Source organism: Montipora capricornis, chromosome 10, assembly GCF_036669925.1.
Source record: "Montipora capricornis isolate CH-2021 chromosome 10, ASM3666992v2, whole genome shotgun sequence".
Lineage (NCBI taxonomy): Eukaryota > Metazoa > Cnidaria > Anthozoa > Scleractinia > Acroporidae > Montipora > Montipora capricornis.
Genome location: NC_090892.1, coordinates 8,001,782 through 8,024,796, shown reverse-complemented (window position 1 = coordinate 8,024,796; position 23,015 = coordinate 8,001,782). Strand labels below are relative to the sequence as shown.

The following is a 23,015-nucleotide window of genomic DNA, read 5'->3' as shown; positions in this document are numbered from 1 at the left end:
TCCTAAGACTACCTTATATTAAAAAAAAATATCGAAATTACTGTTTTGTGAGATAATTAAATTGACTAAATGAATGACTTGTCCAATGTGGGAGGATGCCTGGGGAATTATCGATAGTACTCGTGATGACGACATCTTAGCAGGCCAGGTCACATTCGTAACGCTTTGGAAACCTAACAACAACGCGGTTGTTGTCACATTTATCGTCAAAATTTGCATTTTTGTTCAAAGAGCAGAGACAATGACTGTCTTCTGTTTCTTTGATATTCTGATTCATACCTTGGAAAATCCACAATGACCTTTCGCAAGTACCTCTTCGGTAGAAGATCGCGTGACTGTTGCGGACTAAAAAAACATCACACGGAGCTATGATTTTCAGCCTCTTTTACTATCGACACCCACCTCTAAGTCGCTGTAACTTTGTAAGCGATATATATCTTTAGTGTGTTGACTTTACAGTAATTTGGCTAAATTTGGTTTCGGGTCAGGACTGCGCGACTTAATCTTCTTGTTGACTGGAGAAAGGGCTTACAAATGCAAAGTTCAGAGGCTGTTAGAAGTGTGTTACAAGATGCTCATTTATTGAATGGAAGCTTCGCTAGGCCAGAGCCAACGAGAAATACACGGACAGCAGTACCTCGGCCAAGACCAGTATCGGGTGAGTGTTATAATTGGGAGATCGTTAATACGTCAAATATAAAAAGTAAACAAAACCTTAACCTGGAGCCGAATTGTCAAGTGCTGTCTGGTGATTCAATAGCTTATTGGAATGTTCAGTATTGTTACAATATTTATCTCGTTCGGGGATTATACCTGAGTTGCAGAATCCATGAAAGAAATTCGCCTAAAGTTTTCTGAAGTCTGAGAGTGTTTGTCCCCATGAGAACTTATATGTAACTGTACATGTATTATGCATCGCGAAACATATGCGATTATAAATGCTGTTAGCCCAGCCAAAGCACTTCAATTTAGTTAGTTTTTCAATTAATGATCATTTTGTTGACTAAATGGGCGTAATTTCACCTGTTAATTATATTAAAAGATTAAGAACTCTTGATTGACGATTTGGGACCGCAACTAATGACTTTAATTTATTTGACCTTGTGAGTGTAACAGTCATTTCTCAGTCCAAGAGCTTTCTTTATGTACATGTATGAATGAATATTTTGGTTCTATTTCATTATGTGTTCCCCCCCCCCCCCCAATGCTAAAGTTGTTGTTTGAGTCGATCAAGTAGATATTGTCACAGAAGAGTTTTTCAAAAACATGCAGCCTGTCACCTACTTTCACCTAAGGAAAATACTCAAGGATCATAAGCAAAATAAAAAACATTATTATTCATTCAAAATATTTCCCTGTTTCTGATTGGTTAAAACCACACGCATAATTCACCATAACCAGCTGCTGTTCACCAAATTTGGAAAGAAACTTCGTCATATTGAATCAAAAGTGCAGCCCGCTGCGGATTATTGAACCGATGACGTCAAAATGACGTCAAAAGTGCAGCCAGCTGCAAAGTATTATTTATTTTTGTTGAGCAGAAAAATGGCTGCGAGTAGGTTTAGAAGTTGAGCGAAGAAAATATTTTGAATGAATAATAAAGCAATTATTGAATACGGCTTTCGTAGAATTTCGACCTGCAGAATTCTTCATATCCTACAAGTTCAGCCTCATCCAATAATTGCTAAATATTGTGATTAGACTAATATTAACATTTTGATCAGATATTAACACTTTTTGTCGTCAGTGAAACCAATCCAAAATATCAGTCTGGAAAATGTGGTCCCATTACAAGGCTACTGCCTAAGTAAGAGCCCAGAATTAATTAATAAAAGGTGGGGATGAATCACGTTGTGATAAGTTAGGTGCCCTTCCGGGCTACTTGTTCCAAAATTTGGTCACCCATGCTCACAAATAAGGCACCCCAGGCGACCAGGCATCTGTTAGGCAGCAGCCTTGCATTACATGTATGTGATAACAGTGCAGTGAACTGGCACTGACGAGATCATAAAGAGTTGTTACATACAGCATTGATAAACAGTGTTATGTCAGGATAGGTTGATACCATGGAGTACCCTAAAGTTTCAAAATGTTTGTCAACAGCGCCACCAAGCAACCAACCTCGTTGGAGGTATCCAAATTCTCCTGAACCTAAAAGAGCAAGAAAATTCCATGTTAGTCTTAACCATACACCATTTGAAAGCCGAACAAGTCAAAAGGCGCCTTTTGCCCCTAGAGCCACAATAGGAGGCAGTACAACGTTACGTGGCAAGGATTTGTCGCCAGCAGTCTACAATTCTTTGAGTGACCCTCACTTGAATCCTTACTTCTCAAGAAAGTTTGGCAAAAGTGCATCACTAAGAGAGTCAGGACCTTTAAAGGTAATCGTGTACCTTTGCCACTTGGCAGAGCACGAACTCAGTACTTTAAAACCTTAATTAAAACTGGTCAACATTCAATCGGCTTATCAATCGCTACAACTTGTATTTATTAAGTATGACATTTCACTTCACGTAACACATTTACATTGTATTTACTCGCAAATAGCCCTTATGTGTGATGACGTCTGACTAGCTGATTTCCCTAGGTCCACGCCTCAAATTCAAAAATCAAACTTGTAAAGAAAACCCATGTGCAAACAGTATTGCATGTCCAGATTATGTAAACAATTTTGTGCAAGCGAGGCTTGGTGGTGAATTTTTGAGGATTATGTTATAATCATGCATAACAAGGCTTATTAGCAAAGTTAGTCTGGGTAGTGTGGGAAAACAAGATTTAGAACGTTAAAGGTTATTATAATACAGTAATTATTATGGTCTTCATGATCAATACATGTAAATCATTATTTTTGATGATGGTACAAAAGATATTTTAACATTCTTTTAGCAGGGAAGAAGAGATGCAAGCAAAAAATTGAAAAAGAAAGGTAGGGCCTATGAATCATTATAATTTATTTTTTCATTGACTTAATATAATTTATTCAATTATTTCTGAAGAGTAACTGAAAAAGACCAGTGAACAAAACACAGAGTACTTTATACATCTTGAATGTGACATGATCAATGTTTTACATTTATTTACTTTTTTTTCACAGGTGTTAATTGGCTATCTGAACAATTAAATTTATTTATACGTTTTGTTTAAAAAAAAACACTGCATGTTTAGAGAATTAGGTTGGGTTGTTTAAGATATCCAGAATGTTCCACAATATTGGCAGCAGGTGCTACATGTGTGTAGCTTTCTGGCTGTTGAATTCGGGAAACTCCTGAAGATGCAGCAGATTAAGCCCAACAAGACAGATACAGTACTGGCCACCTGTAGGAATAGCAGCATCTACACGCGCGTAAAATGTGTGCAAGATGGCGGCTTTACGCGCAAAATATGTGTGCATTACGCGCGTGTAAAATTTTACACGAATTATTACACGCGCCTGAAATTACACGCAGTCTGCGTGTAATTTAACATAGGCAAAATTGCTACATGTACCTGTCATGCAGATTGAAGATGGGAAGGGGCAAGGACTGGGAAGCACTGAAGGAAAAGCTACTAAAATACAATGTATGTTCTAGAAGAAATGCTCACTTTCCTTGCCATAAGGCTTTAAATGATTTTTTTCTTTCACACCCCCTACCCTCCACCCTCACAGCAAGCACAAGGAATCATGTTGCCTGCTCAAAATTAACAGAACTGTATATTGACAGGAAATGACCTCTGGTGCCTCCTTGTTGATTGCATTTGTACATCAGAATGTTTATTGTTTTCAAAAAATGCAGGTATTACGTACAAAGTCACTGTGAAAACAGGGGCCAAGAAAAATGGTGGAACAGATGCAAAGGTATTGTGCAGATTATAATAATATTCAGTCATTTTTAATATCACATACGGCACATTAAACACATCTTGTTGCCACCTCAGCGTTTCACTGAATTTTCTTAAAGATGACTAGCGTTAGAGTACATGTACATGTACATAAATAAATTAAATGTAAAATCTCGATGAAGCTGTTTTCTAGATAACAATTTTCGTTGGAATCTCTTGGAAAGTGTGAACTTCCCGAGAAGGTGCAACATTTTACATATGGGCCCCGCCCCCTCATACAGTGTAAGGTTAACCTGCAATGGTTAGAGAGCTTTATGACATACATGTAGCCAAGATGGCCAGATTAGCAATTAGCATCCCTTTTTTCGAACAGTAGTGTTTGCGTTCTGTAACATTCCAAAGTGGAAGAAGTGTGAGATGAAGCAAGCAGTATTACAGGACGGTAAATGTCACTATACATGTACATTGTACGTTCCTTACTAAGACCACTTTACATGTAAATGGCTAACCACTTGCAGATGTCAACTTGTAAACTTAAGGTAGTGTTATGACCTTAGTTGTTAAATATAAACACCTTGAGTGTTGGTCTATTTAAAACACATTTACTATGTACATAAAGTGGGCAAAGTACATGTACATGTAACTGTCCAACTGTCCAAGAGAGTCCAACGAAAATTGTACCATAAATGACTGGGGCAACGTGGTCGCTATACAAGCTTCCTGCCAAAAAAAAATTACTTTTTTTCAAGTAAAACGTCATTATTATTATTATTATTATTATTATTATTGTATAATCATTTTGTTTTTCAAAGCCAATTTAATACTACATGTAATTTGGCATATAGACTAATTCTAAAATAATTCTAACAGCACCTTAAGTTTGTTTAAACTGCCAATATTATTTATCTCTGAAAACACAATTACAGAAAGCCCTTAAAATGTTTTTTCTGCATTTGCATCAAAGGTTTTTGCTGAATTTCGTGGGACAACTGGCAAATTTACTCGGCAACTGACTCACCAAATGGACTCTGCTGTGCCATCAGCATATATTGCCACCTTGCCACCCTTTCAGTTCCATTCAGGAAGTACTGAGAACTTTGATGTCAAAGGACCTGATGTTGGAGAACTCATTCAGCTTATTATTCAAGTAAGACTCTTGTGAACAGGCTGTTACATAAATTATACATGCCTGTGGTATGGAAATGGTGGTAAAAATTGTAAGGTGGGGTTAGGTCTCCTAAGAGACTAAGTTACTTCTTACATTAAAAAACAGTAAAAATGAACATTCACTCCCCCAAGCAACTATCAGCTGACACTTCATCATTCAACAGTTTACCATCATGTGGCCACAACACAACAAAGACAGTTTTAGGGAAGTAAATCCTGTATTTGTTAGACTTTTTTTCAGGTAATGTTCTTGCATGAAAAAATCCATCAAGTTTCATTTACGTAGTCTCCAATATTATTAATAGCCATTTGGTAAACAAAGAATCAAAGGAATTAAATTAAAGACTTGTTGCTTGGCTTAGGAGCTCAATAGCTATTGTAAGCAAAAAGGTGAAAATGAACATTACATGTACATGATTGTACAGTAGCTCCACAAAAAAATTAATGGTCATTATAATATAATTATAATTAGTTTGTGGCTAATGAATATGTTCTGACTTGTAAATAACGGCAGGATAATCTATTAAAAGGCGTAGTATTGAGGCCCAAATAGGGTAGATTTATTGTGAGTGGAGATTTTTTGCAAAATAAAAATTTATGCAATAAACAATATTATTATTTTCAGAGATGTTGATAGAGAGTTTGTGAAAATTCAAATGGGGTTTTTTAATGACGGCTGTAACTAGAGCTGGAAATTCACAAGACTTGTCACATTAATTTTTGTCAGTTTGATGGGATTAAGAGTTGAAAGCAAAAAGTATAAAAGTTAATATTTCAGGGTGTTAATTTACTCATTCTTGTGTTAGAATAGAAACCTCTTTCAAACAGCAATTTTATTCTTTTTTTGCAGCACGATGGCCGAGAGCGCAAGCAAGGTTGGTTTCTTGATGAGATCCAAGTGACCAATCCCCGTAAGCCTCAGACCTGGATGTTTCCATGTTACCAGTGGCTGTCACTGTATGAAAGTGATTGTCAAGTACGTCGTTCCTTAAAACCGCTAGTTCATAAGAAGGCAGAAAAAGTTGGTGAGTATAAGTTGGAAAAAGAGGACAGCTTTAGAGTGATGGACAATGTTTCAGTCCATGCAACATACTGTCCGGTTCTTGATGTCAAGTACAGTACTGTAAGATCATCTTGTTAAGGGCAAACCTGGAAAGGACTGTTATTGATGACAGTGATGTTTTGACAGTGAAGAGAAATTGATCTTTTAAGGTTCATGTTCACCTACATGTACTAGTACATGTAGAATACTTTGTACGTTGTTTGTCAGTCTTTTTAAACAGCTGTGATGTTAAAAAGAGCCTTATTGGTTAATTAGTTCTGCCTTTTCATCTCTGTGCAAAATTTGGTGGCTTAGTGAGCATGCAATATCTTTTGATGAACATGGCTTCATAATGTAAAATGAAAATTGTTCATTGTAATTTGCATTGCATTATGATCGAGTACTCCATTTCTTGACCTGATTGATCAACTTTGACTTTAATGTTAAGTTGGTTGCTGAGTCACGACAATACACCCCAAAATGGGCTGCAGTGTTTCATTATGATAATAAATTATTGTTTGATAATACATGCACTGGCTGTGAAGTCTTCTCAGATATTAAGGACTACATATGTGTAAACCGTAGCCCTCAATCTCACAAACACCCTCAGAACTATAATTCATAAGTTCCCAGTGGGACGTTAAAGAACCCAGTCTCACACTATTCGATAAGAGTAGGGGATGTAGTCGCCGTGGTTGTGGCTGTCCTGTTCTCTCCAGCAGAAGTGGCTGGCTTGGCAGTGATGTCTCTTAAAAGGCTTATGGTCAGGTGTATAAGGCCACCTAAGCAGAAAATACCACAAGTCAAAAAGGGACTTTGCCGAGTGCTGGAACATGTAGATGTAGAAATGCTGCATAAAAGAACCTTTTTCTGTTTTCAAACTTGGCATTGCCATTTAACAACCCATTGAGAACTTATGTTCACAGAGACCATCCTTCGCTAGTGCTTGTATGGAGATAGAAGGGCCATTAAATAGGGTGACCTTGAACCCTCACCCCTAGAGAGAAAACTATTGCACTGACCCTTAGACACCAACCTGCAAACCAAAACAAGCAAAAAACAAAGGCAGCCTGCTTACAGTCCTGCTTGTCTTGACCTCCCCCATTAGAGCTGGGATGTGGCTCCTCATGGACACATTGAATCCCTATTCAGTTACTAGCAGCTCCTTTGAAAAATTTATCACAGGAAAATTTCCCAGCATGATTCCACTTACTGTACTTTCAATTGGAAAGTGTTTTATCCATACTTTGAGCACTTTTTTGTGTAGTTAGCATCTCTGTACAGTGTACGTTTAATTTGTATCCGCTAAGAAACAAACTGGTAATGTTAGTCCTTTCTATGAATTTACTCATATACTTTAAATATTTATTTCAACAAACCCATTGCGCTTGATTGCAGAGTGACTGACACTTGTTCATTTTGTGCAGACAAAATTGGCAACTACCAGGTGCATTCACTCTGTTCACTATTTATAATCTACAGTATATTATTTTGTTCACAGTTTATGTGATAGAAGTTTACACTGGAGACAAGGCAGGAGCAGGAACAGATGCTCATGTGTTTGTTACTCTGTTTGGGAAAAGAGGACAAACCCCTAAAACACAACTTATCAGCAAGTATGTTTTTACTGAACTATTTGACAGATACTGTAGGTACGGTATCACTCAGACAATTACATGTTCTAGGAAGCTCTGAATTATTTTTGTGTAAAAATGAGGCAGGTTCAATGACAATAGACACGAGTCAGAATATTAAGAAACCAGCCACCAGTTATTAAAAATTATGTATCAAGATATATCATATTAAACTTGCATCAGTTGAGGAGAATTGCAAGTTTGGTGGCTGCAGTAGTATAGTGAATCTTAATTGAAGTATTTTCAATTCATTTGTACAATTATTGACCATTCATAGTTACTGTACCAATGCACACACTTTAGAAGAGCAATGCCGTACACACTGATCAAATGATTGTTATGGAAAAGAATGCTTGCTTTAATTTGTTATTATGAACTTTTCTTGGGCTTCACAGAACAGATGATGCATTCGAACGAAATAAGAAGGATGTTTTCAAGATCAAGACAACAGACAAAGGACCGCTGAAAAAATTAATGTATGAAGCAACTTACTGTCATTTTGGTTGTTTGATTTTAAGATTGGACATCATTATGAAATCAAACCACTTTAAACTGGTTTTGCAGAGAATAACAAATGGCTGATTATATTGATCTTCTCTCTTTTTATAATTTGCAGTGTGGAGCATGATAATTTTGGTTTCTCTGCTGGCTGGTTTTTAGACAAGGTACTGTATCTGAATCTGTAAGGTCATAGGTTCCTCTCCTGTTAAGGGTAGTCAGATTTATTTCAAAGTAACCCTGAATATGAATAGCACACTCTTGGTTTGTGTTTATAGTAATAATTTAAGGATGGTGACTACATGTACTATCGGTTACTGCACATAGTATAGTAGTTAGTCCAGTTAGTGTTACAGAAGCTTTAGTATAATAGGTAAACAGTGACCTGTGAAATGTGACCTGTACTTTTTAGCCCCACCAAAAAACAGAGTAAAGTACGGTGTTTGTGACCTCACAAACTGAAAAGACCAATGCCTTTCACAGCTTATTCAAGCTTCACATAACTTAAAGACTTTTTGTTGGTCCTAGAGTGCAATCTGAGTATGAGATACAGTGTCACGATATTAGATTCAGTAAGGTCCCGATCCCATTGTACAGTGTATTATATTTTCAGATAATAGTGTATTGTCGGGAAAGAGAAGACCGCAAGTTTTACTTCCCATGTAATCAATGGCTTGCCAAAGATGAAGGGGATGGGCAGATTATCAGGCAGCTGACAGCAACAACTGATTCATCTGCAGCCTTTGAAGGTGATTAAATTCATTTTCATTCCTTAAAAAGGCATATTGGGAGCATTTTCAAGTGAGGTCACAGCAGCTACATGTATACATGTATGTTGGTGAACCAAAATGATTATACTTTTTTTAATATCTCAAAATCTATCTTCAGTTGATACAAAATTATTTGAGATCAAATCATTGTATACAGTACATGTTACTTATGGTACATACATGTATATAATAATTATGTTATTTACTGGCTGTGAGATCCGTTTACCAAACCAAGGGGGCTGGGGTCTTGAAAATGCTTTTTCAATACCAGGATCACAGTGTTTCGTTATACGAAACAACTCTTGGCTGATAAATGACTTTTTTATTTTTTTCTTAGAACTCTGTCTCTTTCTTTCTGAAATCACTTTAATTTGTAATAATTATTGTTGTCTCACGTCACTCTTGATAGTGAATTGTAGTACAATGTAAGCGACTTACTTATGAGAAATATTTTTATTTGAAGTCTGTTTCCAAGCCTCTTGTCTAAAACTGAAAGGAGTCTGTTTTGAAACTAACTTATGTATGTAAACTGATTTGGTGAAAACAAAATGAAAATTTAAGGTTAAGGACAAAAATTCTCTGAAGGTCACCATGCCCATTGGCAGAGATAGGAAAAAGTTCTAACCAATCAGATTGCAGGATTCGATGCCCCTTGGAAAAAAATATGTTAATGTAGTTTTCTCTGCAGCCCCTTCACAAAACTTTGCTAATCATCCCTTGGGAGAGGGGGAAGAAAGCCAAAAAATGCATGAAAATACTGCATTACTACTCCCTTCAATGTGTTTATGCACAGTCTCACATCAACCAATGTACAGAGAGCTACATGTGAGTTTGAATGGTTACTAAATATTCTCCTCTTGCTATACATGTAGGTTACCAGTATTTGGTTCACACATACACTGGAGATACAAGAGGGGCTGGAACTGATGCCAATGTTGTTGTTACCGTATTTGGGGAAGAAGGTGATTCAGGAGAAAAAAAGCTGGATAATGCTAGAAACAACTTTGAACGTGGAAAGTAAGGACCTCCAAATACGTTTATGTATGTGTACGGTATCAGCATGGTAGTGAAACATGGTTGCACTAGTCAGAGCCTTCAACTTACATGTATGTTGTCCAGTATCCATTCTCATACTTAAGGCTGTCACCATGATCATAATCATTTTACTTTTCGACTTTTGGGGGCTGGTTTGGGGGTGTAACATCTTTGTTCATCTTTGTCCACTCAAAAACTATGTGTCCTTTAACCCATGCCATACCCAAGTCCCAAGGAGGAGTGAGACTTACATTTGTAATAGATTTTACTGTCTAACGCCAGACAATTTTACTTGTCAGTGGGGCAAGTTCAGAGGTGAATATGATTTGAGTTGATTTTAATCCATTGGCATCAGACAGAGTAAAACCTATGAAGTCTCACTCCTACAGGTCAATGGATTAAAGGGGACAGTTTTTGAGGGGATGTACAGTGTACAGATGTAGAGGTAGTTAAACCCATTGACATAGACTCCTCAGGTGCCCCACATTGACGAGTCTCCCCAAATGGAAGAGCATATGTACTTATTGACTGAGTGGGAGGGCCGGACGGGAAAATATTTGGCCCGAGGTCATGGCGTGCGCCATGACCGAGTCTCAATAGTTTTGCAATGAAAGCGCGCGTGGGGCCGTACGGGTCATATGATAATATTAATTATTGTCTCTAGCTATATAACCTTGATTAATGTGATCATTCAGATTTGCAAATATTCCTATCACCTACACCATATATCTTCATCTTTTTGTCGTGGCAATATTATATTGCATGTAAGGAGGTTTTCTTTTTTCTCAGAAAAGATTCTTTCAAAGTTATTTGTGGAACATATCTTGGGCGACTGACGAGGATAAGGATTGGACATGATAATAGTGGTCTTGGGCCAGGCTGGTTTCTGAACAAGGTATGTTCTTCCACTTCAAAACTAAGTGTGCACACTCAGACACAAACTGCACACTGGCGAATACCGTACACATGTGCTCAGGCGTATCACTATAGGAAAGCGATAGCCATAAAAATTTAACTGTTTGTGGTAATCACCTTTCCAGGCTGATGATTTAGTATTTCGTGTGTACATGTATATTATTAATAAATAGAATACTACATGGCTCACAAGTGAAATATTTTTCGATACTTGAAGAGAAATTTTGTATCTCCGCGCGGCCATGTAATATCCTCTATGTATCTGGTAGACCAGTCGATACTACAGTATGGTTTGTTGGTTACATGTACATGCAGTTTCTATACATTTTAAAAAAGGACTAGGTGTTTTCCAATGGTTTTGTATTGCTGCATGGTCGCCATACTGTAATACTAAGCTAATCTGAAATAAAATATCCATGAAAAGCAGTTTGTGGCTTGCTTGCCTGTGCTTTCTGCACATAGCGCCAGCTTTATTCGGATTGGCTCATTTGACTGCCTGTGTTTGCTGTGATTGGCCGAAGTACTTACTCTCTTTCTGGTTCAATAATTTAATTGCAAAACCACTATTTTGTGTTTCCATTAAGTAATGGTCCGGCTAAGAAGCAGGCAGAAAAACAATAGCCCGCGGCAATAGCGTCGGTTAGTTAAAATGTGCCAACATTTTTAATCAAATTAAGTTCGGCTGTTCCCATTGGTGTAAGCAGCTAAAAGCGCGAAATTTGAATTTCAATGAAAAATGTAATCGACTTGCCGTCTAAAAAATTAGATTCTGTTTCGTAGAACAAATCATTATGCCTTCAAAAACTATGTTTGTAAATATCGTCAAGATTCTATGCGCCATTTGCCGATTGGCGAATGGCGCATAGAACAATGCCCAAATTTGGCCGAGAGACAGAGATCAAGGGCATGGGGAAGAAGAAATCCAAAAAAGGCTTTTTTTTCATTTTTTTCTCATCTTTTTTCGACATTTTCCGATATTAGCCAATCAGATGCCTCGATTGGAGCAGCAGCTTCTAAGTACTTTTGCCGCTGGGCTGCCTGCTTCTTAGCCGGACCATTACTTAATTTGCCTGTTTCTTTCCTCTTAAGGTGACAGTTGAGGATCCCAAGAATGGAGAATCTGTTGATTTTCCGTGTCGACGGTGGTTTTCCACAAGTGAAGATGATGGCAAGATTTCGCGTGAACTAAGCAGAGGAGATGGCGCAGATGATCAAATGATTGTTGATAAAGGTGGCCAAGACTACCAGCTGCTGATTACTTACTTAGTGTTACAGTAGTTCTGTGGCAAGAAAAACAAATTTTAGAATCTGTGCTTGGGGCATTCAGTTGAAATCACATGATTCTGATCATAACTAGTGATAGTTGGCACTACGTACAGCTGTCCCCGCTGTTAAGTACATGTATTTTTACGCAGAATTCAATGTGTTCAGGGCCCAGGTAGAGGAATAGCCATTTATTAATGCAGCAGCCTTAGCAAAAGGCAATTGATGTTGAAGCGGGTAGAGAACAAATCACGTTATCAGTACTGAATATGAAAACGGTGTTGCATAGTTTGGTGTCATTGAAAATGTAAGGAGAAGAGGGTTTGATCATGGCCGACACGGTGGTGTACCAGTTAAAATCACGTGATTCTGATCATGATAAATGGCGTCTAATCAGAAATATGGCCTAATACACCTGAACTACATGTAGTGACAAGCAGTTGGCCTTTGACAAAGCGTGGTACAGTAAAACTAACATAGGTAGAAGTCAGAATGGCATGCATTAAAACAAAGCAGGTCTGTCTGTCGTGCTGACCTTCATCTTATTAATTTCCTACAGGGATATTTACGTACAATTTTTGTTTCAAGTTCACTCAGGACTTCATATTTTGATTGTATTATTTGCGGCGATGTTTTAAGAAAAAGATCATTGCATTAATGGGAGCATTTACTTAAGCAGTTGCAAAAGAGCATATTAAATAATTTTAATCCAGATTCCAAGAGGACGGAGGTTAAATTGCTCTCACAACTTCGATGATCATTCATGATCGTTGTAAATTCACAGTTCCAGTTCAAGACTTTCATATACTTTCCATCATACTCTGACCTTCCCCTTCTGGATATAAAAATCGAGCTCGCAAATGACCAGCTTTGAGGTGGCTTGATATCTCAGTGGCACACTAGCATGCGGAAAAATCACATGATCATAGGTTGCGTCTCACTCAAGCCTGCATGACTGATTCTTGCAACGCCTCTCAACTTGCTCTCGTAAATGCAATGATCCTTCGCTGAGAAAATCGTTTGAAATCCCCAGATCCATTTCATGGCTCCCTTAAGCAATAGACCACAAGTTTCTATGGTTTATAGGCTGATAAATAAACCGCGCGGGATGTTGAAAATAGTATGGAGCTTAAGCAAAGACAATGGCGACAGCAACGAGAACGTCACAAATTAGAGAGTGAAAGCCATAGCTTTGCACGCTCTGCACGTGTCCGTGTCTTCAAAGCAACAACGTGAAATTGCCAAATTTGAGGTCTTATGGACAACGTCAGCACTTAGATTGATAAGTTTTCATTTTCTCCCCTAAATTAAGCGCCTCCTGAGGGACTGCTACACCTTTGTCATATTAAAAAGCTTGGAATAGTCTCGAAGTGATTGCAATAACGCGAATTTATGTTTTTAGATGACGTTTTCGTTGCCGTTCGCGTCGTCGTTGCTAAAGCTCTAGTAATTCAGAAGACGCGCGAAATTTCCATTATTTTACTCGTACAAGAAACCAGTTAGAACGCGCATCTTGATTATTATACAAATAATTAGTATATCCTCGATCATTGCATTGTTTGAGATTCAAAATCGGAATAACAGAGCGTTCCTCTTCCCTCAAGGTCGGTTTTTTCAAACTTTCCTCCCATTCTCTACAAAGAAAATCGTATAATTCAACAGCCTTGTTTTCATCTTCAGGAATTCCCTACCATCTGCACGTCACCACTGGAGATATGAGAAACGCTTCCACCAATGCAAAAGTCTATGTCATTCTTCACGGGGGAGAAGATGGGGAAAATAACAGTGGAAAGCTCTGGTTACAAAATGATAAAAAGGATAATTTTGAAAGAGGAAGGACAGACATTTTCAGCGCAGAAACAACAGAAATGTTAAGTCCCTTGCATCACTTGACAATTGGCCACGATAACAGCGGACTCGGGGCAGGATGGTATTGTGAAAAGGTACAAAATTTGATAAATTTATCTTCGAAAAACCCATTGAAATTTGAAAAATTGATACGTTTTTCAATTGCTCAAATTGTCTGGTTAAGTGCGAAGATCACTTCACTCCTTCGTCTGTAACTCTCACTTCAAATATATGCAGCTGTTTCGAGAAAGGTTGTCCAAAAGAAGCGTAAGATGGTTCGACACTCACTACCATTAAACGGAACATGAAATTTTGAAAGGGGATTTGGTTTGGAAAATTTTGCGCAAATAATAAATGTTAACTACGTTAATGATACTGTTAAAGATTATTCTTTGGGTCTCTCCCCAGGTTGTCGTAGACTGTCCCAGCAGTGGACACCAGCAGGTGTTTTTATGCCAGAAGTGGCTCGCAGATGATGAAGGAGATCAGCTGATTGAAAGGGATTTATATGAATCTGAAGACATGAGACTCAAGAGACGACCAAGTAAATTCCAACATAAACTGTATTTCGTTACTAAGTGCTCTGCAGACATACCGTGTTAATGCGCGACTTAATTTGCCTTTTTGAGGCTCTTCTTTCGATATTGTTTTTAATCCTTCACTGATGGAAGCAATAAAGCACAGAACTTGACCCCGGGAAATTTACCTCTTTCAACCCGAAGACATCACCCGTTCTCGAGAAAAATCGTTTGTTTGACGTTAGTCTGGTTAAGATCTAATGTAGAATACAAGAGTGAAGAATCCACACACTGAATCCACCAATATCCGTCTTTTGAACATTCCGTTCGAGGGGTCGACAACGGTATCTATCGGTTAAATCATGATTGCCACCCAGGAAAAAGGTGCTATCTAACTAAAGCGAGTCAATCTATCCACTAATACTCTTTTATTCAGTGAGCAGTTTGCAAGAACATGATCCCCTTGCAGCGAGATCTGTCGTATTTGTCGCGTAACCTTTTGTCTCGTCGCTTTTCTTTAGAATCCGTGTGGAATGTTTGGGTCTGGACAAGCGACGTTCGAGGTGCAGGCACTGATGCTAATGTCTTTATGACGCTTTATGGCGACAAAGGCAAAACTGATGAAGTCCCGATAGGTAACGCCACGGATAACTTTGAACAAGGACAACTGGATAAATTTAAGGTGATTTGCTTGATTTGTTGGCTTTTGTCAAGATCCTTGAGGATCTTTAAGGATCTTGGCAAGGATTTTGGGGATCCTGGCAAGGAATTTTGAGATCTTTTCTAACATGGTTATTAGGATCCTTAAAGGTCTTTATGAAGATCTTTGAAGATCCTTGAAGATCGTTTGAAGATTTTCACCAGGGATCATTAGTTGTGCCATCATAGGCACGAGACCAAAATAACTTTACCAGCTTGGCGCAGAGTGTAAAGGGAGAGTATCAGGGTATTGCGCATGTTTCATCCGTAACGAGTGTCATCATTTATGAGCCAATTGGAAGCGACGTTATGATTCGTGCGAGAAATTTACACGTTCGTGTAAGAATTTCTCGATTATTCAACAATCGCTAATGAACTAAAGGCTGAGCGTAATTTTCACGCGTACGTTTAACTTTTCCGCACGAATTATAACATCGCTTCCGATTGGCTTATAAACGGTGACATTCATTACGGTTAGAACAATAGGCCAGTTTCGTATTCTAACGGTTGGACTGGATCTAGCATGAAATGGAGGCTAATGCGGGCAAATTAATTTGCATTTGAAAAGATTTGCCCGCATTAGCCTCCATTGCATGATAGATCCAGTCCAGCCGTGAAAATTCGAAAATGGTCTATTGCGCACTATCTTGATACTTTCCCTTTAAAATAGATTGGAAAAAAAACTATCATGGGGCATGGAATGTGTTCTCTTTTGTCATCCTTTCTTGCTTTCGATTAATCTTTGGTCATGTAATGTAAGTTTTGAATAAGGCCCTGAAACGAAGGATTTGGTCAGATTTATCTGCATACTGAAATTCGACATTCTACTGTACTGCCATTTCTCAGCCCTTTTTCCTTTGCTGCCTTATGAAACCCTCCTCAGGCGCTTAAAGAAGGGTTTTTAAATAACTAAAGAAAATGTGTAAATCACGACATAATCAAAATGTGCCTTTTGTCGTCACTTTTTGGTGCATGTATTTCTCAGCACGAAAGCGGTAAATTTATCCTTAAAAAGCACATCCCCTTCAGAGTGTTTCATTACCCTGCACAGGCTGTGATGTCTGTGATTGAGATACTCGGGGCAAAATTGCAAGGAAGTAGACGATGCAAGAGGTCGTGCCAATCTTTACAAGGTTTTTTGCCGCGATTTTTAACGAAACGAAAAAAGTGAATTATAGGAATCCTGAGGAAAAGGCGGAAGTTACCTCGCAAAAACATTCCGTTTTGCCGAAGGATTTGCCTATTCGCAAAACGTTCCTCTTTCCTAACTCCGACACTCAGTCAGTACACCACTTTTCATGGATTTATAGCTGTATCATGTTACATTAATGTTAAAGGTTGAACTCACCCGTGTTGGCAAGCCATACAAGTTAAGAATTCGACACGACAACTCGAAGCCATTTTCTGACTGGCATTTGGAGAAGGTAAGTAAGGCCATTGTATTCTAAATTTTGCAAATCACACAAAAAATGTGCAGGCAATTAACGAAGCAAAGCAAATACTTGCAGCTGATGCCACGCGTCGCCAAGCGTGGGAAAATGACCGCTGCTGCCAAACGCGGGAAAAAGAGCGCTGTTGCCAAGCGCGGTGGATGAGGTCACAATATTGTCAATTGGGTTTGTTTCCGTTCAACTCCAGGACACACTAGGCCACAAGTCGCAGCGACAGGTCTCTGCGACAAGTAGCTTCGTGTGAACTACTTGCAAAACAAGTCGCTGCGACACGACACCTGTTCGGTGCGTACGCAGTGATCTCGTATGAGGGGAAATGAGAACTACAATCATAGACAAAAGTAGTTGGGAAGGTTATGTAAATGAACCACACCAGAGCTGTATTTCAACCTGCTTCTGTTAAAGCTCAAAAGAAATAGTTTCACTTTCTCTTACATAGCCCCCCTCCCCCCTATTCAATGTTGGAAGGTAAGTCAACAATTTTACACTGAAACCATTCAGTTTTGCACAACATTGAAGGAGGGGGGAGGGGAGAGAAGCAATGAAGACTTCAAAAGTGCTAACCTTCTCAACAGTTTTGTCTAGGATTGTAGTTTTCTATTTCAATATGGGGGACCATATGACGCTCTCGCATTAGTTCATTTATATTTTGTCGTAGCGACATGTTGCCGGAAGTGAGCACATGCTGCGGCAACACTGCTTTCGCAAATTTTGTCGCTGGGATCAGTCGCATGAATCTCGTGCAACTGATCGCAGCGACAAAATTCTCCCTCAGCGACACTGATTTTCAGAAAATTAATCGTGTCATACGAGGCGAATTGTTGCGGCGACTTGTCCCCGCGACTTGTCCCCGCGACTTGTCGCAGCGACTTATCGCCTTGTGTGTCCCGGCCTTTATGACTGGCTGACAATGTAGCGCAAACTGCATGAGCCAGTCGTCACAGGTAGCAATGCAAATAACACAATCGCGAATTTACCCTCAGTGCGCAATTAAAAATCGCTCCCTTTTGAAGTAGGTCTTAGTTTCAGAAAACTTACTTATTTTACTTATTTTGCACTAAAAATGCGCTTCGGATTTTCCCGTTGATATCCCCTGTAGGTCCAAATGGAAAATGCCCGTTCAACCATCAAATGCTCTTTCAAGTGTAACCGCTGGCTGTCCAAGAGCGAGGATGATCACCAGATTATCCGGGAACTTCCAGCAATCGTCCAGGGAAAGGAACCTCTCCCAGGTATAACTCTTTATTTGTTTATTGTTGTGGCTTTTGTGGCTTTGTTTGTGTATAATCTATTACAATGGCTGCAATGCAAATGCAATACATTGCAATGCAATGCTGCAGTGCAAATGATCCATTGTTTCCATTAAGACTTGGTTTGGTGGTTTTTATAGCCTTGGGAATATTTGAAGTGCTTCCCCATCACATTAGGGAGCTTAAGCAAGTGCGAGGCGGACGGCAACCGGAAGTGAGTTGTTCTCCCTTTTCACTTGTCTTCACAAAACCACATTTATATCGCTAAGTATCTTTGCAGCATTAGAGGCCCTAAGTTTAAAAATCTGGGAGAGACCGCTATCCTGGCGAGCGAAATATTCACTTGCGGTTGCCGTCCGCGTGTCAAAAACGGGCGTGCTTAAGCTCCCTATTGACAGTGACTGTCTTCTTTTACCTCTTCTGATTGAATTATTGCGATGGGTGCCTTTTGAATTCTATCGGAGTGCTCGTTGGCCACAGTGGAAACCCATGTTTCGCAGAAATAATACGCAATATGACCTGATTATATTCTTTGATTTATTTTATATTTCTTTAACTCGCTTACATTTCTTGCCTCAAAAAAAGACGAGGAATCTTCTCCTATGCACAAATAAAATCACGTGTTCCAAATGTCAATTGAAGTTCTAAATCAAAGGTCAATGTCAGGACTTAATATGCCAAACATTTTCACGACACCATGGACTCACTGCTCACGTCATAATACCAATGAACGAAGTACCAAAAAAAAATTTTGAAGACTGTCTTCAGTTTCTGGCTGTTTATTCGAGGCTTCGTTTCTTCGGCTCGATCACATGAATATTGAAGAACGAAATCCCAAACTAAAGTATTATCGATTAATCATACTAGAAGATGCGTTGCACAGAGTTGGCTGATTGATTCGAGTGTACACACGCGCTCTGACGATGCCTTCCATTTCAGGGAATCAGTGAATTTTGTGACGCGTCAACACGTATGTTACAGGTGATTTTATCAAATGATCGTTCAAGATGACACTTTTTCTTTTTTCTAGTTTTTGTTTATCATGTGTTTGTTCACACCGGTGACAAGCGGGGCGCAGCAACAGATGCCAACATTTTTCTTAACATTTTTGGAGAGTTGGGAGACACTGGTGATCGGCCTCTGGAGGAATCCAAGAGCAACAAGAACAAGTTTGAAAGAAAGCAGGTTAGACGAAAACCCAGTCGGAACTTCTAAGCGGGTGTTTGAAGTCATCGTCCTCCTCATGATCACCCAAGAATAAGATTTACCCAAATTGACCTAGTAGTCCCCATCACCGTCGGAAAAGGGAAAGTAAACAACAGACCCAATGGGCTAACTCAATGTTGTGCCAATTCAAACCCTTTGGGATTATACGTATTTGGGACTAATAGGAGAGTTGACCAGCGAGGAGCGGATTTTTTAAGTTTTCCTGTGCGTACTAGGCCATATGTGGCTGCTACCTTTCAAACCGTCGAAAAATTCGCCAAACGATAAAGAAGATCGTGTAGCTGTAAAAAGCCGATCAATGCCAATGTTCCGCGCTTAATAAGATCAACCGCAATCTAATTAATTTCGAAGTGGAGAAGAATTCGTGCAACATAGTTTCTCTGCACCTGAGTATTTTAGTGATGTAATAAAAGGCAAAGAGACGGGTTAGTCCACTGATGTCTACAGCTGTACGGTTGTCTCAATGATGTCCTCCTCCTATCATATTACCGTTTTTTGACTTTTGTATCTGCTTAGGTGGATGAATTCTTCATCGAGGCAGTGTCGCTGAAAGCTCTCGAGAAAGTTCGCGTGGGTCATGATTCTTCGGGACCGGGAGCGGGATGGTTCCTGGATAAAGTTGTAATTAAGGACCCAGAGGACGGCACCAAGGAATACGTGTTTCCATGTAACAGGTTTGGGATGCTACGTCTAACAGCATTATCTCCTTTTCGATGTGCACAGAGCGGTTTTCAATTGAGTGTCGAAAGTAATTGGCGAATTGCATTGGTATTGCATTACTTCACTCAGTGATTGGTTCAAAGTTCTCGCGCCATTTTTTCAGCCAATCGGAAGTGAAACCAAAGCCAATCGTGGCTCGCGCGTGCACATTTTCCCGCAATTTGGGTCAGCTGCGTTTAATTACTTCGAGTTTTGATTGGTTTACTGGATTGTCTCCGTCCTTTTTGATTGGCCAAACCGGTTTCGGTACTTTCAAGAAAGTGTACTATTTGGGAGGATTGAGTCTACAACACTCTGTCACAGTAACTGGGTCACTGATAATAATAACGAACTTAATTAAGTGTCGAGTGTAGATTTAGTTCTGTGGCACTAACTGTGGGCACTGTAAGAAGTCAAAGCAATTCAACTCAACTCATATCAAATCGTAGGTTGGTTTTTTTAGGCGAGAGGAAAACCGGAGAAAAACCTCTCTGAGCAGAGAAGAAAACCAGCAAACTTAACCCACATTTGACACCAAGTATGGGAAGCGAACCCGGGCCACGTTGGTGGGACGTCGATGTTTTCATTGCTTTGTGACATGTCCTCGAGTTTTTTAGGGCAAACATTGATACTCTCTGTCTCCCGAAGGAAAAACAAAATCAGATTAAGCGGTCTTATTACATGACTAGCCCCGTGAGCGGGCAAGAGAAACCAAATCCCGTTCTGTGATTGGCTACCCGAGTGGGCAAGGTGGAGCTATACTGCCAGCTCGGGATTTCTCGCTGGGTCCCGCAAGATAAGAGATCGTTTGTTTGGTGTTTTATCCCACATAATAAATCCCTTTTTGACCAAGCTTGTTTCTTCTCACGCTTGGTCATGCAATAACCCACATATATTTGCCCTGGAAGCCACCGGTGATCGTTATTGTAATGAAATTGGCTGATTAAGTGCTGTCGTTAGTTTGATTTTTGTGTTTTTGTAGGTGGCTCGCAAAAGATGAAGACGATGGGTTAATTGTAAGAGAACTTCCTCTTGGCGGAACAAGTTTGCTGAACAGTACGTTTTTGTCCAAATTTAAATTGTCTTTTCATCACAGCAATTACTCAAGTATAACGTTAATAATCAATAATTCGGCTTCAATTTTTTTGAATCGACTCCTAATTTCCTGCACATGACTGCGCGCTTCTTGTTGGGGAAGGAAGGGGGGAGGGAGGGGTGCGGCGGCAGGAGGGGGGGGGGGGGAGTCTGATTTATTCCTTTTAACCCCTGATCAGGGTGGGGGTTAGTTAAGTGAGGGGATCGTTGGCTCCGGGCTGTTTTGATTTAGGAACTTCCTTGTTAAACTCATCGCCAATGATGACCTTGGGAACTGGTGCCTTAAAAGTTAGCGGGAAGGCGTCTATTGTGATCCAGGCAACGCAGGGTGGCATCCCTGGCAAGGGAACCACCCCGAAGCAGCCGCTAACCGGCACCGTCACATTGAAACACGGTCTAGTTATAAAAAAACACTTACCTGACCAGATACTTACCTCCACGACCAAGTAGCCTCAGGACGGGAAGGGTAGGGCTCAATGTATCCTCAACAATTCGGAAAAATAGCCCGGAAAGATGATGAGCAAAGGTTGCACAGCCACACACAAGCATGCCCTGCTGGATTCCGGGGCGCTTCCCAAAATAAAGGCTCGTCCAGTTGGCGCAAAAAGGCCGCACGCCGCATTGGGTTCAGATTAATCTTGCCGACACGGCATTTAACCTCATTTTAAAATTAATCATCTGGATGTGTAGTCCTAATATAGAGAACCCGAGAAGTCACTAACAAAAGTCTGTCTCAGAAATACACTCACCTTAAAAATCATATTTTAGCAAAGAACTGTGGGTATTTGGTGAGATGAGAAAGCGAACATAGCACACATACCACTCATTCCTTGATAAACGCGCAAATTGATTATTAAATGAAGACAGGTTTAGTCAGTGGACTTTGACCGGAAAATCTATCAAAGGAAAGGCTAACTGGAGCCGCCTGGCTAGGCTTTAGTGATGTTTTTCTGTAATCTAAGGAAGTCACGAACATTTCACGACTTTCGGTGAACTTCGGTTTTGTTTTCAGCGACATCGTACCAGGTGTCTGTAAAGACGGGTGATATTCGTGGGGCAGGCACAGACGCCAACGTTTTTGTCCAAATCTATGGCGAACAAGGTGACACTGGGAAACTGCAGCTTCGAACAGCTGAAAACACAAAAAACAAGTTCGAGCGAGGGAGGACTGACCAGTTTGTGCTTGAGGCCGTGGATATTGGCAAGGTTAGTCTCCTACCTCATGAGGGTGACGTGCTAATGTCCTTGGTCGGGATATTTAAGCGCGCATGCGTAACTCGCTCAAATGTGTCTGAAGGATGCGCATGATGGAGGGCTTTTCGAGGGCAACAAGTTTAGAAACCGTTCTCTTCACTTCACAGTGTATTCGATCGAAGATAACAAAAAAAGTTTGAACGGAAAGAAACGGCGTAAAAAACGGAACCACGTTAAAGTTTAGTTTGTTGCGTTGATTTGATTTGCTGTCATCTGCGTATTTCCCCTGAAGACTCGCACATCTTTAGTGAGTCAAAGCGGGGCAAGTGTCTATAAGCGAATTTTAACTGAGACAACTGTTTTTTGCAATTCTTAACCCTAAACTTCCTAAAGGTGAGTTGCTTCAAGACAGTAGATGAATGCTTTCCTCTTTTGATCTTTCTTCCTCGACATAGTTTTAGACAATAAATTGGATTGACAAACGTGAAATAATTTAAAACTGGATTTTCTTGAGCCTCCTCAAACTCTTTTTTAGTAACAAACTTTTGGTTTGTAACAATCAAAAACTGGTCATAATGTCACGTGTTTTGTCTTATCTTCTAGGTCGAGATGCTGCGCATATCGCATGACAACAAAGGTGCTAGTGCTGGGTGGTTCCTTGATAGCGTCACCGTGGATATTCCATCCCGTGGTGATCACGTGGTGTTTCCATGCCATCGCTGGCTCGCTGACGACGAGGACGATGGGAAGATTGAGCGGGAATTGTTCCCTGGACAGCAAATTCACACCAATCCAAGTAATTGTCGGTTTCTTGTATCTAGACAATTGAGTGTCGAAATTAATTTCGTGATTGTTTTTGTTTTGTGTCGCTTTGCCTTGTGGTCGTCTTAA

General features: G+C 39.7%; 1 protein-coding gene across 1 annotated transcript in view; it reads left to right on the top strand.

The window, feature by feature from the left end:
• The first annotated feature begins 183 nt into the window (after window positions 1-183).
• LOC138022347 (lipoxygenase homology domain-containing protein 1-like) overlaps window positions 184-23,015 on the top strand; it is a 56,755-nt gene continuing 33,923 nt past the window's right edge. Inside the window, exons 1-23 of the mRNA XM_068869460.1 lie at window positions 184-658; window positions 2,104-2,381; window positions 2,887-2,926; window positions 3,774-3,835; window positions 4,784-4,966; window positions 5,837-6,011; window positions 7,530-7,644; window positions 8,058-8,138; window positions 8,279-8,327; window positions 8,774-8,909; window positions 9,803-9,947; window positions 10,755-10,860; window positions 11,970-12,111; window positions 13,824-14,086; window positions 14,400-14,535; window positions 15,031-15,191; window positions 16,546-16,632; window positions 17,759-17,891; window positions 18,940-19,094; window positions 19,653-19,810; window positions 20,818-20,891; window positions 21,943-22,136; window positions 22,728-22,920. Of these exons, the coding sequence (XP_068725561.1) occupies window positions 535-658; window positions 2,104-2,381; window positions 2,887-2,926; window positions 3,774-3,835; window positions 4,784-4,966; window positions 5,837-6,011; window positions 7,530-7,644; window positions 8,058-8,138; window positions 8,279-8,327; window positions 8,774-8,909; window positions 9,803-9,947; window positions 10,755-10,860; window positions 11,970-12,111; window positions 13,824-14,086; window positions 14,400-14,535; window positions 15,031-15,191; window positions 16,546-16,632; window positions 17,759-17,891; window positions 18,940-19,094; window positions 19,653-19,810; window positions 20,818-20,891; window positions 21,943-22,136; window positions 22,728-22,920 (3,190 nt within the window). The 5' untranslated portion in view covers window positions 184-534. The remainder of the gene's footprint in view (window positions 659-2,103; window positions 2,382-2,886; window positions 2,927-3,773; window positions 3,836-4,783; window positions 4,967-5,836; window positions 6,012-7,529; window positions 7,645-8,057; window positions 8,139-8,278; window positions 8,328-8,773; window positions 8,910-9,802; window positions 9,948-10,754; window positions 10,861-11,969; window positions 12,112-13,823; window positions 14,087-14,399; window positions 14,536-15,030; window positions 15,192-16,545; window positions 16,633-17,758; window positions 17,892-18,939; window positions 19,095-19,652; window positions 19,811-20,817; window positions 20,892-21,942; window positions 22,137-22,727; window positions 22,921-23,015) is intronic.